This window comes from Pseudophryne corroboree, chromosome 3, assembly GCF_028390025.1.
Source record: "Pseudophryne corroboree isolate aPseCor3 chromosome 3, aPseCor3.hap2, whole genome shotgun sequence".
Lineage (NCBI taxonomy): Eukaryota > Metazoa > Chordata > Amphibia > Anura > Myobatrachidae > Pseudophryne > Pseudophryne corroboree.
The window spans coordinates 629,493,190-629,505,217 of NC_086446.1; the positions used below are offsets into that span (position 1 = coordinate 629,493,190).

General features: G+C 44.3%; 1 protein-coding gene across 2 annotated transcripts in view; it reads left to right on the plus strand.

The window, feature by feature from the left end:
• ATAD1 (ATPase family AAA domain containing 1) overlaps nucleotides 1-12,028 on the plus strand; it is a 70,484-nt gene that overhangs the window by 12,464 nt on the left and 45,992 nt on the right. For both annotated transcript variants that reach the window (XM_063961713.1, XM_063961714.1), the window contains exons 2-4: nucleotides 2,523-2,687; nucleotides 2,868-2,966; nucleotides 4,305-4,425. In XM_063961713.1, coding sequence (XP_063817783.1) covers nucleotides 2,526-2,687; nucleotides 2,868-2,966; nucleotides 4,305-4,425 — 382 coding nt within the window. In that variant the 5' untranslated portion in view covers nucleotides 2,523-2,525. The remainder of the gene's footprint in view (nucleotides 1-2,522; nucleotides 2,688-2,867; nucleotides 2,967-4,304; nucleotides 4,426-12,028) is intronic.

Genomic DNA, 12,028 nt, shown 5'->3' on the forward strand with positions numbered 1-12,028 from the left:
TAATACTTTCCAGTCTTCTGGTGAATTCGCTGAGATACTGAATCAGTCAAACCATCGATCTTTCTATTATGCCTATATGCAGGTTGAGTATCCCTTATCCAAAATGTTTGGGACCAGAAGTATTTTGGATATTGGATTATTCTGTATTTTGGAATAATTGCATACCATAATGAGATATCATGGTGATGGGACACAAGTCTAAGCACAGAATGCATTTGTTTCATATACACCTTATACACACAGCCTGAAGGTCATTTTAGCCAATATTTTTAATAACTTTGTGTATTAAATAAAGTGTGTACATAGACACAATTCATTTATGCTTCATATACACCTTATAGCCTGAAGGTCATTTAATGAAATATTTTTTATATCTTTGTGTATTAAACAAAGTTTGTGTACACTGAGCCATCAGAAAACAAAGGTTTCACTATCTGACTCTCACTCAAAAAATTCCGTATTTCGGAATATTCCGTATTTCAGAATATTTGGATATGGGATACTCAACCTGTAATGAATTTCATACATACAATGTACTTTATTGAACACAGGGAAGATTATTCTCCGTGTTCTCGGTTTGTTATTTTTTTTTCTTGGTTAAATTATGGACTTTAAGTTGCTTGAGGGATAGTCTTATAACAATTCCAGACTGATAAGCTGTAGTAATGGCTGATCTCCTTGGCATGGTGTTAGCATTTTGCTATGATATTGAGGAAGTAACACTTCCCAGTGATGAAATAATGGCGTGTAATTGATAGCGTACAACTGAAATTCATTGATAACACAGTAGAATTACTGATTGAAAATCAGAATGAAGGCAGAAACTTTAGTTCTTAACTGATCCGGAAACAGAAAGGATGGGCATACAAATTGCTTCTACGTATCCGCTTTTTGTACTTTAGAAAAGGTTGCCTGTTAATTGCGCAATAAAATTAGATTAACAGACAAATCCCTAAGGGAATTAGGTAAACAAGCCTAGTTGTTGCAGAACATTCACATTATACTTACCCTAGCTTTGTGGGACAGAAGGGTAGATTTACTAAAGTGTGGGTTTTTAGAAGTGGAGATGTCGCCCAATGCAACCAATCATATTCTAGCCATTATCTTCTAGAAGGTGCTAGATAAATAAGTAGACTCTGTTTGGTGGCTATGGGAAACATCACTTTAGTAAAAAATACCCCATAGAGTCCAAACTTTGGTGATGTAAGAAAACACAAGTTGCACTTACATTCAGTGGAATCTATAGCAAGCCTTATACAGCTGTAATGAATCGATACACGTGCTTACTTATTATACCGCCTTATTAAGACTCCACACCCTTTGGCAAGTAACCTGGAACACCTCTCACCCATCAAAAGGAGATGAACCTTTTGAAGCATGTACTTAAGGAATACCTGAATGGGTTAACCAATATCCACTCATGTACTGATGTGACAGCCATACAACTATCCAATTCTTGTTATATGTGCCACTGAATGTACAGTAGAGCACTGTATACTTCTAAGTTCCATGTTTGTGACTCTTGATTCATTCTCATGCACAACCCCTAGCACCACTGCAGCATCACAAACGCTCGTTTAGTCCACTTTGTAAAGATGATTGCAGTCGATGGCTAGATATTGTCACTTTCATTTTTTTTTTTTTTTTATCAAATATGTTGTAAAGTTCCATTGTATACATAAAATGGGAAGTGGTTAGCATACCGCCAGTGGGGGTCATTCAGACCTGATTGCACACTAGCTTTTTTCGCTGTGCTGCGGTCAGGTCAGAACTGTGCATGCGTATGCACCGCAATGAACAGGCGCGTCGCTCGGGTACAAAGCGGATTGCTACTGTGCAATGGGTTTTACGAAGAATCCATTCACACAGCCGATCATAAGGAGATTGACAGGAAGAGGGTGTTTGTTGGGTGGCAACTGACTGTTTTCTGGGAGTGGTTGGAAAAACGTAGGAGTGTCCAAGCGTTTGCAGGGCGGGTGTCTGACGTCAGTTCCCGGACAGGGTGAAGTGATCGCAGCGGCTGAGTAAGTCCTGGGCTACTCAGAAACTGCAAAAGATCTTTTTATACCACTCGGCTGCACATGCATGCGCACACTTGCACAGCTAAAATGCACTCCCCTGTAGGCGGCGACTATCTGATCGCAGCACTGCAAAAAACTGCTAGCCAGCAATCAAATCTTAATTAGGCCCACAACACAGATGCCGGAATCCCGGCAAGCAGTGAGATGCCGGAATACCAGCTACACAGGCTATTCTCCCTCCGTGGGTGTCCACGTCACCCATAAAGGTAAAATATAACCTGTGGCGAGTGCAGCAAGGGTTTTCTAGCGCTCGCTCCGCTGCCAGCATACTGGTAGCCGGGATGCCGCTGTCTGTATACTGACGGCCGGCATCCCAGACGCAGGTATATCATACTGAATCCCATAAAACAGCATATTAAAATAATGACACTTATATGTTAGCTATTATTGTCAGAAAGCCTTACCTTTATAACATGGGAACTTTTTTCCTGTCTTCTTTAGAGAATGGTCCATGCAGAAGCCTTTTCTCGCCCTCTGAGCAGAAATGAAGTGGTTGGCCTGATCTTCAGGTTGACTATATTTGGTGCTGTCACCTATTTTACCATTAAATGGATGGTAGATGCCATTGATCCGACCAGGAAACAGAAGCTTGAAGCCCAGAAACAGGTAAGGGGCTGTATGAAAATAATCAGAGTTTGCTATAAATATGGAAAACAGTGTGTCTATGAAGGGTTAATGTTAGCCAGTCTGTTCAGCCACACCTCCACAGTCAGTCCTTCCAGGAAGGTATCAGGTTGGACAATGCTTACAAGAATTCATTTACAGTATCTCCTTTCTGTTTTCCAGGCTGAGAAGTTAATGAGACAGATCGGAGTGAAGAATGTAAAGCTTACCGAGTATGAGATGAGCATTGCGGCCCACCTCGTTGACCCACTCAGCATGCTGGTTAGTGTCAAACAATTTTATCTTACTTACAAGTTTTTTGTGAAGAATTGGCATAATAAACTAGTTTGGGTCTCTTAAAGCATTCCAGAGCAGTTTAACTATTATACAAAACATTAGATACAGCAAGGATATATTTAAGGGTAAGGACATCCTTCTTCTGGCAGTTAGGTGTAGATGTGCTGCGACTTTTTCTGTAACCACCCGGAACTCTGCATTGGGCAGACCACTGGTAACACTTCACCTCCAAGTGTACATCCATCTACAGATATGTTCTCATACATCTTTGCTGCAGTCACCGTACCTTGGCACGTCAGGTCGTGTCAGATTCTTTTAGCTTTGGGCATCTTTTCTTTTTTTCTTTTTTTTTTTGCTTCTTTTGCAGCGCAATGCGACTAGGACACTCAAGGAGACTGTGCTGATTATTTTGATATGACACTTGTATATATGTGTGAAACTGATTCTTTGAATCTGTATACTTAGTGCTGCTGTAGCAGACGCAGCTTTTTCCAGTACAAGTTCTGTTCCTCTCTGTACACAGTCTCCATTACACTCAATATAAAAGTGTCTTACCAAAATTATCAGCTCAGTCTCCTCTAGTGTCCTAGTAGCATTGTGTTGCGACTGAGATGCATTTTCAGCAACAACAAGAAAAAAAAGACGCCCAAAGCTGCACGAAACTGACAGCTCACTCGCGCCAGGTGTCTCATGCTGCATGGCGTATTGAGGCTAGATGCACGAGGACACATCTATATCTGTGCAGCTTTCAAATATTAAAGACTTATAAAATGCAACCTTTTATTTTAGAAATGAGTTACTCCATTCTTTGTGGCACTATGTGAGTTAATATCTGAACGTGTTTGACATCATAAATGAATACGATTTTTGTTGAAATTATCCTTTAATATTCAGTAGTTTTATCAACCTTAATTAGTAATTATCCATGACACTCGGCAATACTATTTAACAATGCTTCTTTTTCTTTTTTGTATTAGGCATGTGGCTACATTTTAATATAATATAGAAAGGAAAATGTAATTGGATGTCAGTGTATATGTATTAAAATACATAGCATTTGTCCTTACATTTTTCTCTGAATTTCCAAGAAAATTTACTTTATTTGTTCAATCACCTAATGCAATATCACATAGTATCTCATTTACATTTGGGTTTAGTTACGTATACTGGAATAAAACGGTCATAAAAAAAAAATATGTGGGCCACAAGGATTGTGTAACTGGTAGCAGCAGTCTTTTGTAGCAATCATAAATATCGAGTATATTTTAGTAAACGCACACTTTCTGCTGTCGGTACATTTTACCATGTAAAGTTTCCCATCAGGTAACGTGGAGTGACATCGCCGGCCTCGATGATGTTATAACAGACCTGAAAGATACTGTCATTCTTCCAGTAAGGAAAAAGCATTTATTTGAGAATTCAAGACTGCTGCAGCCCCCCAAAGGTACCAGCCTGTCACTTTGTTGTTTTTAGGTTTAGTAAGCATACATTTATTTTATTGGGATTCATTTGCTGAATAGAACAGTCTCCATTGGTGAAAATATCGTAATAAAAAGAAAGAATTGTACATTTGGAGTGTTCTGTTCCGTGTATTTATACTAGGTTGCACTTTCAATCCTGTAGGAGTTAGGGATACAATGGAACATTACATACAGTAAAATAGACTAAAAAAAAAAGGCTGAATAGGCTCAACTAATAGCTGCTACAGAAGGAGTGTGTGAAACTCCTTAACTGACTATCAGAAATTGTTTTTCTTTTTCATCCACTAGGGGTCACTGGAGTACTCTTGGGATATGGACGGCTTCCACAGGAAGAAGGCACTGAATAAATTAATTTTGGAACTACTCCTCCCCTCCATATCCCACAGTACCTCAGTGTTTTTTCTGTGCTCGACACAGCAAGAAGGCTTGTTGAGTTTGTCCACATTCATTGGAATTTTTTCTAAGTTTTTCAACAATTTCCACATCCCTTCCCCCCTTCCAATAGGCGTGGGTCCGGGATAGTGGAAGCTGCTACTAGCAGCTGTGGGTGTCGGGCCTCTCTAAAAAGAGCTCCCTCACTACCACGTGCAGGACTGCCTGCAGGAAGCTGGACGGAGCTTGAACAAGAAGCCCCGTCATAGCCCTCACTACAGGGAGTCCAGGTATGTTGGGTTGGGGCGGTCAGCTCACGCTCCCGCCCCGCTGTGTGGGGAACTGTATTGGGGAAAGCCGCCCGCCGCCGCTTCCAGCGCTGCCACCACTTACAAGTCCCCGCCGATACCCAGAGCCGCGCGGGCATAGGCCGCTCCACGGCTCTATGCTGTGCGCTCCCGCTAGCCGCCTCCCGGCCGCCGCTTCCAGCGCCGCTGCCGATACCCGGAGCCTCGCGTGCATAGGCTGCTCCACGGCTCTATGCTGTGTGCTCCCCGGCTCCCGCTAGCTGCCTCCCGGCCTCTTCTCAGCCGCATGTAAGCCCGGCTCCGTGTACCGAGAGCAGTACACGGAGCATGAAGGGGGGGGGGGAGGCACATAGAAAATGCACTTAGCAGCAGCGCTGCAGGGGTTTTTAGTAGGCTATTAAGCCTTGGTATCAGGATATATATATATGCAGTTTAGTGGGGATAATCTGCATTTTGTGTTATACTGGAAACTTGGCATATTTAACCATGCTAGCTGTTTTTTTTTCCTGTCTGTTTCCAGAGTTCCTATACTACATCTCTACTTCACTAAGGCGCAGGGGTGTTAGGGGAATTTGGGATCAGGTTTTTCATATTACTGGCGTGCACTGCACTTATATATATATATATATATATATATATATATATATATATATATATATATATATATATACACACACACAAGAACCTTAGTGCTATTTACTGAGTCGTGCAAATTGTCTGTGTTTGTATTGTCTGTCTGCATAATGAGTAAGGCACCAGCAAAGACTAAAAAGCAATTTCCCTGCCATGTCTGTAAAAGTGTGTTGCCTGATGGATCTACCACATGTACAGTATGTTTTGTGAATTCAGCTACAAATACAATTTCCACTCCGGTTTTAAAGCCAGTTTCATCTCCGGACCTTCCATGGGCTATGCTTGCAAATGTCCTGGTTGGATTGCAATCAGAATTGGCTGCCACTCGTCAAGAGCGGGATGCGGCAAGATCTGAGTCTAAGATGAGACCGCTAGAGTTACCGGAGGGGTCTCAATCTTACCAAAAGTCCAAGTCCACCTTGGGTGGAAAGGATAAGTTTCTTTTGTCTTATGATTTGCCAGTTTCTGCTATGCTAGACCTCACTGCGAATGAGGGTGAGGAGGGCGAAATAGACCAGCAGTCAGATAGTGACGATTTTGACAGCCTAGGTATTGATAATCTCATCAGAGCGGTGCGTCAGTCTCTGAAGTTTACAGAAACTGAGGAGCCTCTGACAAATGATGAAGTCGTCTTTACTAAACGACAGAGATCTCCGATGTGTTTTCCTGTTTCGGAATCTCTTAATAAAATGTTACTAGAAACACGAAAGAATCCGGATAAACGGCTTTCTATACCTCGCAGATTTAAGTCGAGTTACCCGTTTCCAGAGTCCATGACGGCTACATGGGAGAATCCGCCATTGGTGGATTCGTCCGTATCTAAACTTACAAAGAAATTAACCATACCAGTACCAACTGCTACTACGCTTAAAGACCCTTCAGACCGTAAAATAGAAGCTATGCTAAAGTCCATGTATATAGCAGCAGGAGTGCTGCTGAGACCTGGTTTGGTTGGCATTTGGGTAACTAAGGCGCTAATGGTATGGATAAAAGAGCTCAAGTCTGCTCTACAGGACGATCATCTTACACTTCTCGCTGATCAAATCTGGGAAGCTGCTGACTATCTATGTACAGCTTCTACTGACGTCTGTCAGCTCACTTCTCGCCTTTCATCATCGCTAGTTACAGCACGACGAGCACTCTGGCTACGTTCTTGGCAAGCGGAGGTCAAAAAAGGTATAGAGGCGTTACCTTACGGTGGCGAGAAGCTGTTCGGTCCTGAATTGGACAGATGGATTTCTGAGGCCACGGGAGGAAAGTCTGTTTTCTTACCATTGCCTCCAACGGTACCTAGACGCAAATACTCTGGTCCGGCGTTCAAATCCTTTAGACCTCAGTCCTTTCGTGGGCGCGGCAGAGGAGCGGCCACACTTGGTAGAAGAGGTCGGGGACGTGGTTTCCAACAAACCAACACAAGTCGTCAGGTCGCTAAGGTCGCCAACAAGCCAGTGGCATGACGGGCTCCCAGCCCATCTCGGATCTCCAATTGTGGGAGCACGCCTTCAGACGTTCCAGGGGGCGTGGCTTCAGACGTCCACAGATGGGTGGATCCGCAATTTAGTGTTAAAGGGTTACAAAATAGAGTTCGATTGTCTTCCGCCAATGCTGTTTTTTAAGACCGGTCTGCCTGTGTCGGACGACAAGAAGGCAGTTCTGCAGATTGCCATTCAGTCTCTGCTGAATGCAGCAGTTTTGATTCCGGTCCCTGTACAACAACAGGGGCAGGGTTATTATTCCAGTCTGTTTGTGGTACCAAAGCCGGATGGCTCGGTCAGGCCAATATTGAACTTAAAACGTCTCAATCGGTACGTCACTTACTACAGATTCAAGATGGAATCTCTGCGGTCAGTAATTGCAGGTTTAGAGCCACAGGTGAAGAACATGACTTTAACCTTATCCAATATGATTTTAGTTTAAAAATTAATAATAAAAAAAAAAAGTCCCCCACCCCCAACATTGGAACATCGGTAGGCACCATCATAAAAACATTGCAACTCTACTTTTTACAGCCCGGACAGCTGCCAGGTACACGGGGGACTTGGGAGGGGGGGGGGGGTTTGATTTACACTTCTGCAGCCGCTGGGTGGGGGGTCCTGCCTTGCTGACCGATCAGCAATGATTGGCAGCTTGGTTAACGCTAGGGGAGGGTGTGGGCCCTCTGACTGCAGCAGCGGAGGGAGGGTTCAGCTGCTAACACTGTTTATCTGACTGGTCGCATCCTATGCGATCAGGTCAGATAAAGCACTTGCAGGTGCGACCATGCCAGGCAAGTGGTTAAATAATTTAGATAAAGCGAGGAGTGCTGGGGTTTGGGAATATAAATAAATATATCTTTTTGATTTACTTGATAATAAACATTTTTAATAAAAATCAATGTATTGTGAACATTCATATATTTATAAGCAGACACGTATAGTAAAGCTGTTTGGTCTGATTAGCTCAGATAATACAGGACCAGTCTCATTAAAAACAGTCTCCGTTCCTTATTTAGGGATATTTAGTATAGGGAGATTCTGGCCTCTTTGCACATCAATGTATAATATAGATGTTAATACCTGGAATTCCGGTGTAATACCTAGCAAGAAGAAAGAAGTGTTGTTACCCAATCAAGATGTGCAGTCCATGCAGTCCCGTTTGCAGGGTATCCTTGCTATATGCAGGTAGGGACGATCGTGATGGGATTCTTTTTGTTCTCTCATTGTTTAAAGCTGGTCCGGAAAAGGCAAAGTTTCCAAACAGACAATATCCAGTGTGTGTTGTAAGATCTCAGTAAGGGCTCAACGCATTATCTGTGGAACAAAACCCACACCTTCATCAGGAGCATCTGATAAGCATTACATAAAATAGACACTAACCATGTTGTGAACGCACTGATGAATATTACACCTTGTGCCCCTGTATTCGAGCAGCTCATGTTAAATATGTATAGTTTCTTATAAAGTAAAGTTAGAAATATTTGTACATGTAATACTGTGAATTGTAATTTTGTCTTCCAGTGAATGTCATTCTAGCTTTGCTTATACTGTAGCACACACAAAAGTCTGTTCTACATTTTAAGTAATTGATTTAAATTAATTAATATGCCTCAATATTGGCATCAATATATTCTTCAGGAAACTTGATTAACCAGTTAATCCATTGTACTTAATACTATTGACGCATTTTGAATTTCTCTTACGTCCTAGAGGATGCTGGGGTCCACATTAGTACCATGGGGTATAGATGGATCCACCAGGAGCCATGGGCACTTTAAGATAATAGTGTGGGCTGGCTCCTCCCTCTATGCCCCTCCTACCAGACTCAGTTTAGAAAATGTGCCCGGAGGAGCCGGTCACAGCTAGGGGAGCTCTACAGAGCTTCTTTAGAAAAAGTTTTTTTTAGAGTTTGTTATTTTACAGGGAGGCTGCTGGCAACAGCCTCCCTGCTTCATGGGACTAAGAGGGGGAGTAGTGTCCGCCCTGCAGGGTCTGAGCCACTATCTCCGCTGACAGGACACTGCGCTCCTGAGGGGATCGATCGTTCCCCGCCACAGGGGATCGCTCACCCCAACAGCATGCCACCACCCCCTTAAAGAGCCAGAAGATTGGTGGCGAGTGAATCACCGACCCCCCTAGCAAGCGAGGGGCCGGTGTGAAGATGGCGGCAACAGGGTATGGAGCTCAGTATTAACTGCGCTCCAAGGCTCAGCGGTACATAGTGCGGCGCTGTGAGGGGCACCCTGAGCCAGCGCCTACACTGGTCACACAGCCTGTGGGGCCCCCGGGATCTCTGCAAGCATAATTCCTCAGGCCAGTATAATCCTATGAAGAGCGGGAAGACAGCGCCACTTTGGGGGCGGAGCTTCTCAGAAAGCGTTCGGCGCCAATTTCCTGCCTGCACAACGCTGTCAGTGAAGAGCAAATCCCTCCAGAACAACTCCAGCTACCACTCACGGTACCAGGTTTTTTCTCTGACGTCCTAGTGGATGCTGGGAACTCCGTAAGGACCATGGGGAATAGCGGGCTCCGAAGGAGGCTGGGCACTCTAGAAAGATTTATGACTACCTGGTGTGCACTGGCTCCTCCCACTATGACCCTCCTCCAAGCCTCAGTTAGATCTTGTGCCCGGCCGAGGTTGGATGCACACTAGGGGCTCTCCTGAGCCCTTAGAAAGAAAGTATAGATTTAGGTTTTTTATTTTCAGTGAGACCTGCTGGCAACAGGCTCACTGCAGCGAGGGACTAAGGGGAGAAGAAGCGAACTCGCCTGCTTGCAGCCGGATTGGGCTTCTTAGGCTACTGGACACCATTAGCTCCAGAGGGATCGACCGCAGGCCCAGTCCTTGGTGTTCGGTCCCGGAGCCGCGCCGCCGTCCCCCTTACAGAGCCAGAAGCAAGAAGAGGTCCGGAAAAACGGCGGCAGAAGACATCAGTCTTCACCAAGGTAGCGCACAGCACTGCAGCTGTGCGCCATTGCTCCTCATACACACTTCACACTCCGGTCACTGAGGGTGCAGGGCGCTTGGGGGGGGCGCCCTGAGCAGCAATAAAAACACCTTGGCTGGCAAAAATACCATAATATATAGCCCTAGAGGCTATATATGTGGTAAATACCCCTGCCAGAATCCAGAAAAAAGCGGGAGAATAGGCCGCGGAAAAGGGGCGGAGCTATCTCCCTCAGACACACTGGCGCCATTTTCTCTTCACAGTGCAGCTGGAAGAAAGCTCCCCAGGCTCTCCCCTGTAGTTTTCAGGCTCAAAGGGTTAAAAAGAGAGGGGGGGCACTAAATTTAGGCGCAATATTGTATATACAAGCAGCTATGGGGGAAAATTCACTCAGTAATAGTGTTAATCCCCTCATTATATAGCGCTCTGGTGTGTGCTGGCATACTCTCTCTCTGTCTCCCCAAAGGGCTTTGTGGGTCCTGTCCTCAGTCAGAGCATTCCCTGTGTGTGTGCGGTGTGTCGGTACAGCTGTGTCGACATGTTTGAGGAGGAGGCTTATATAGTGACGGAGCAGATGCCGATTAAATGTGGGGCCGACACCAGAGTGGATGGTTAGGTAAAAGGTATTAACCGACAGTGTCAACTCCGTACATAAAAGGGTGGATGACGTAACAGCTGTGGGACAGCCGGCTTCTCAGCCCGTGCCTGCCCAGGCGTCTCAAAGGCCATCAGGGGCTCAAAAACGCCCGCTCATTCAGATGGCAGACACAGATGTCGACACGGAGTCTGACTCCAGTGTCGACAAGGTTGAGACATATACACAATCCACTAGGAACATCCGTGACTTGATCCCGGCAATAAAAAATGTGTTACACATTTCTTACATTAACCTCTAAAAATGGGTTTTTATGTTTGGGGAGAAAAAGCAGGCAGTGTTTTGTTCCCCCATCAGATGAATGAATGAAGTGTGTGAAAAGCGTGGGTTCCCCCTGATAAGAAACTGGTAATTTCTAAAAAGTTACTGATGGCGTACCTTTTCCCGCCAGAGGATAAGTTACGCTGGGAGATATCCCCTAGGGTGGATAAGGCGCTCACACGGTTGTCAAAATAGGTGGCACTGCCGTTTTAGGAACGGCCACTTTGAAGGTACCTGTTGATAAAAAGCAGGAGTCTATCCTGAAGTCTGTATTTACACACTCAGGTACTAGACTGAAACCTGCAGAGCGTGCTGCTGCAGCGTGGTCGGTGACCCTGTCAAACATACTAGTTTGCTAACATGAGAACATATTAAAGACGTCGTCTTATATATGAGGGATGCACAGAGGGATATTTTGCCGGCTGGCATCCAAAATGAATGTAATGTCCATTCTGTCAGGAGGGTATTAGAGGTGAGGATTCGTGGCAGACGCACCAGACGAGGAGAGGACGGGGTGCTGACCATTGGAGCTGGTTTTCCCGGGATCGCTGAAACATCTGCACAGCTTACTTTTAAGCGCCTCAAAATTTCCCAAATCTGGTAGGAAGCCACCCTCACAAATGATTGGATGTAGAAGTGGATATATGCTATATCCGTATATGTCTGGATGATATTCCGCGATTGGAACAACTTTTAACATTAAAGAAATTGTTTTTATATATGTGTGGATGACACTCATTGGAAATTAGGATTAATGAATCTATCATTCTTAATTGAGATATTTGTATAATGGTAATACACTAGATTGTGTTTTATATATCTTTTTTACATGGTTTTGACACTGGACTGTTGGATGTTCACTGCTCAGTACTATTCATATTGAAAAACTATTGAGAAGGAAGTAAGACGTGAGA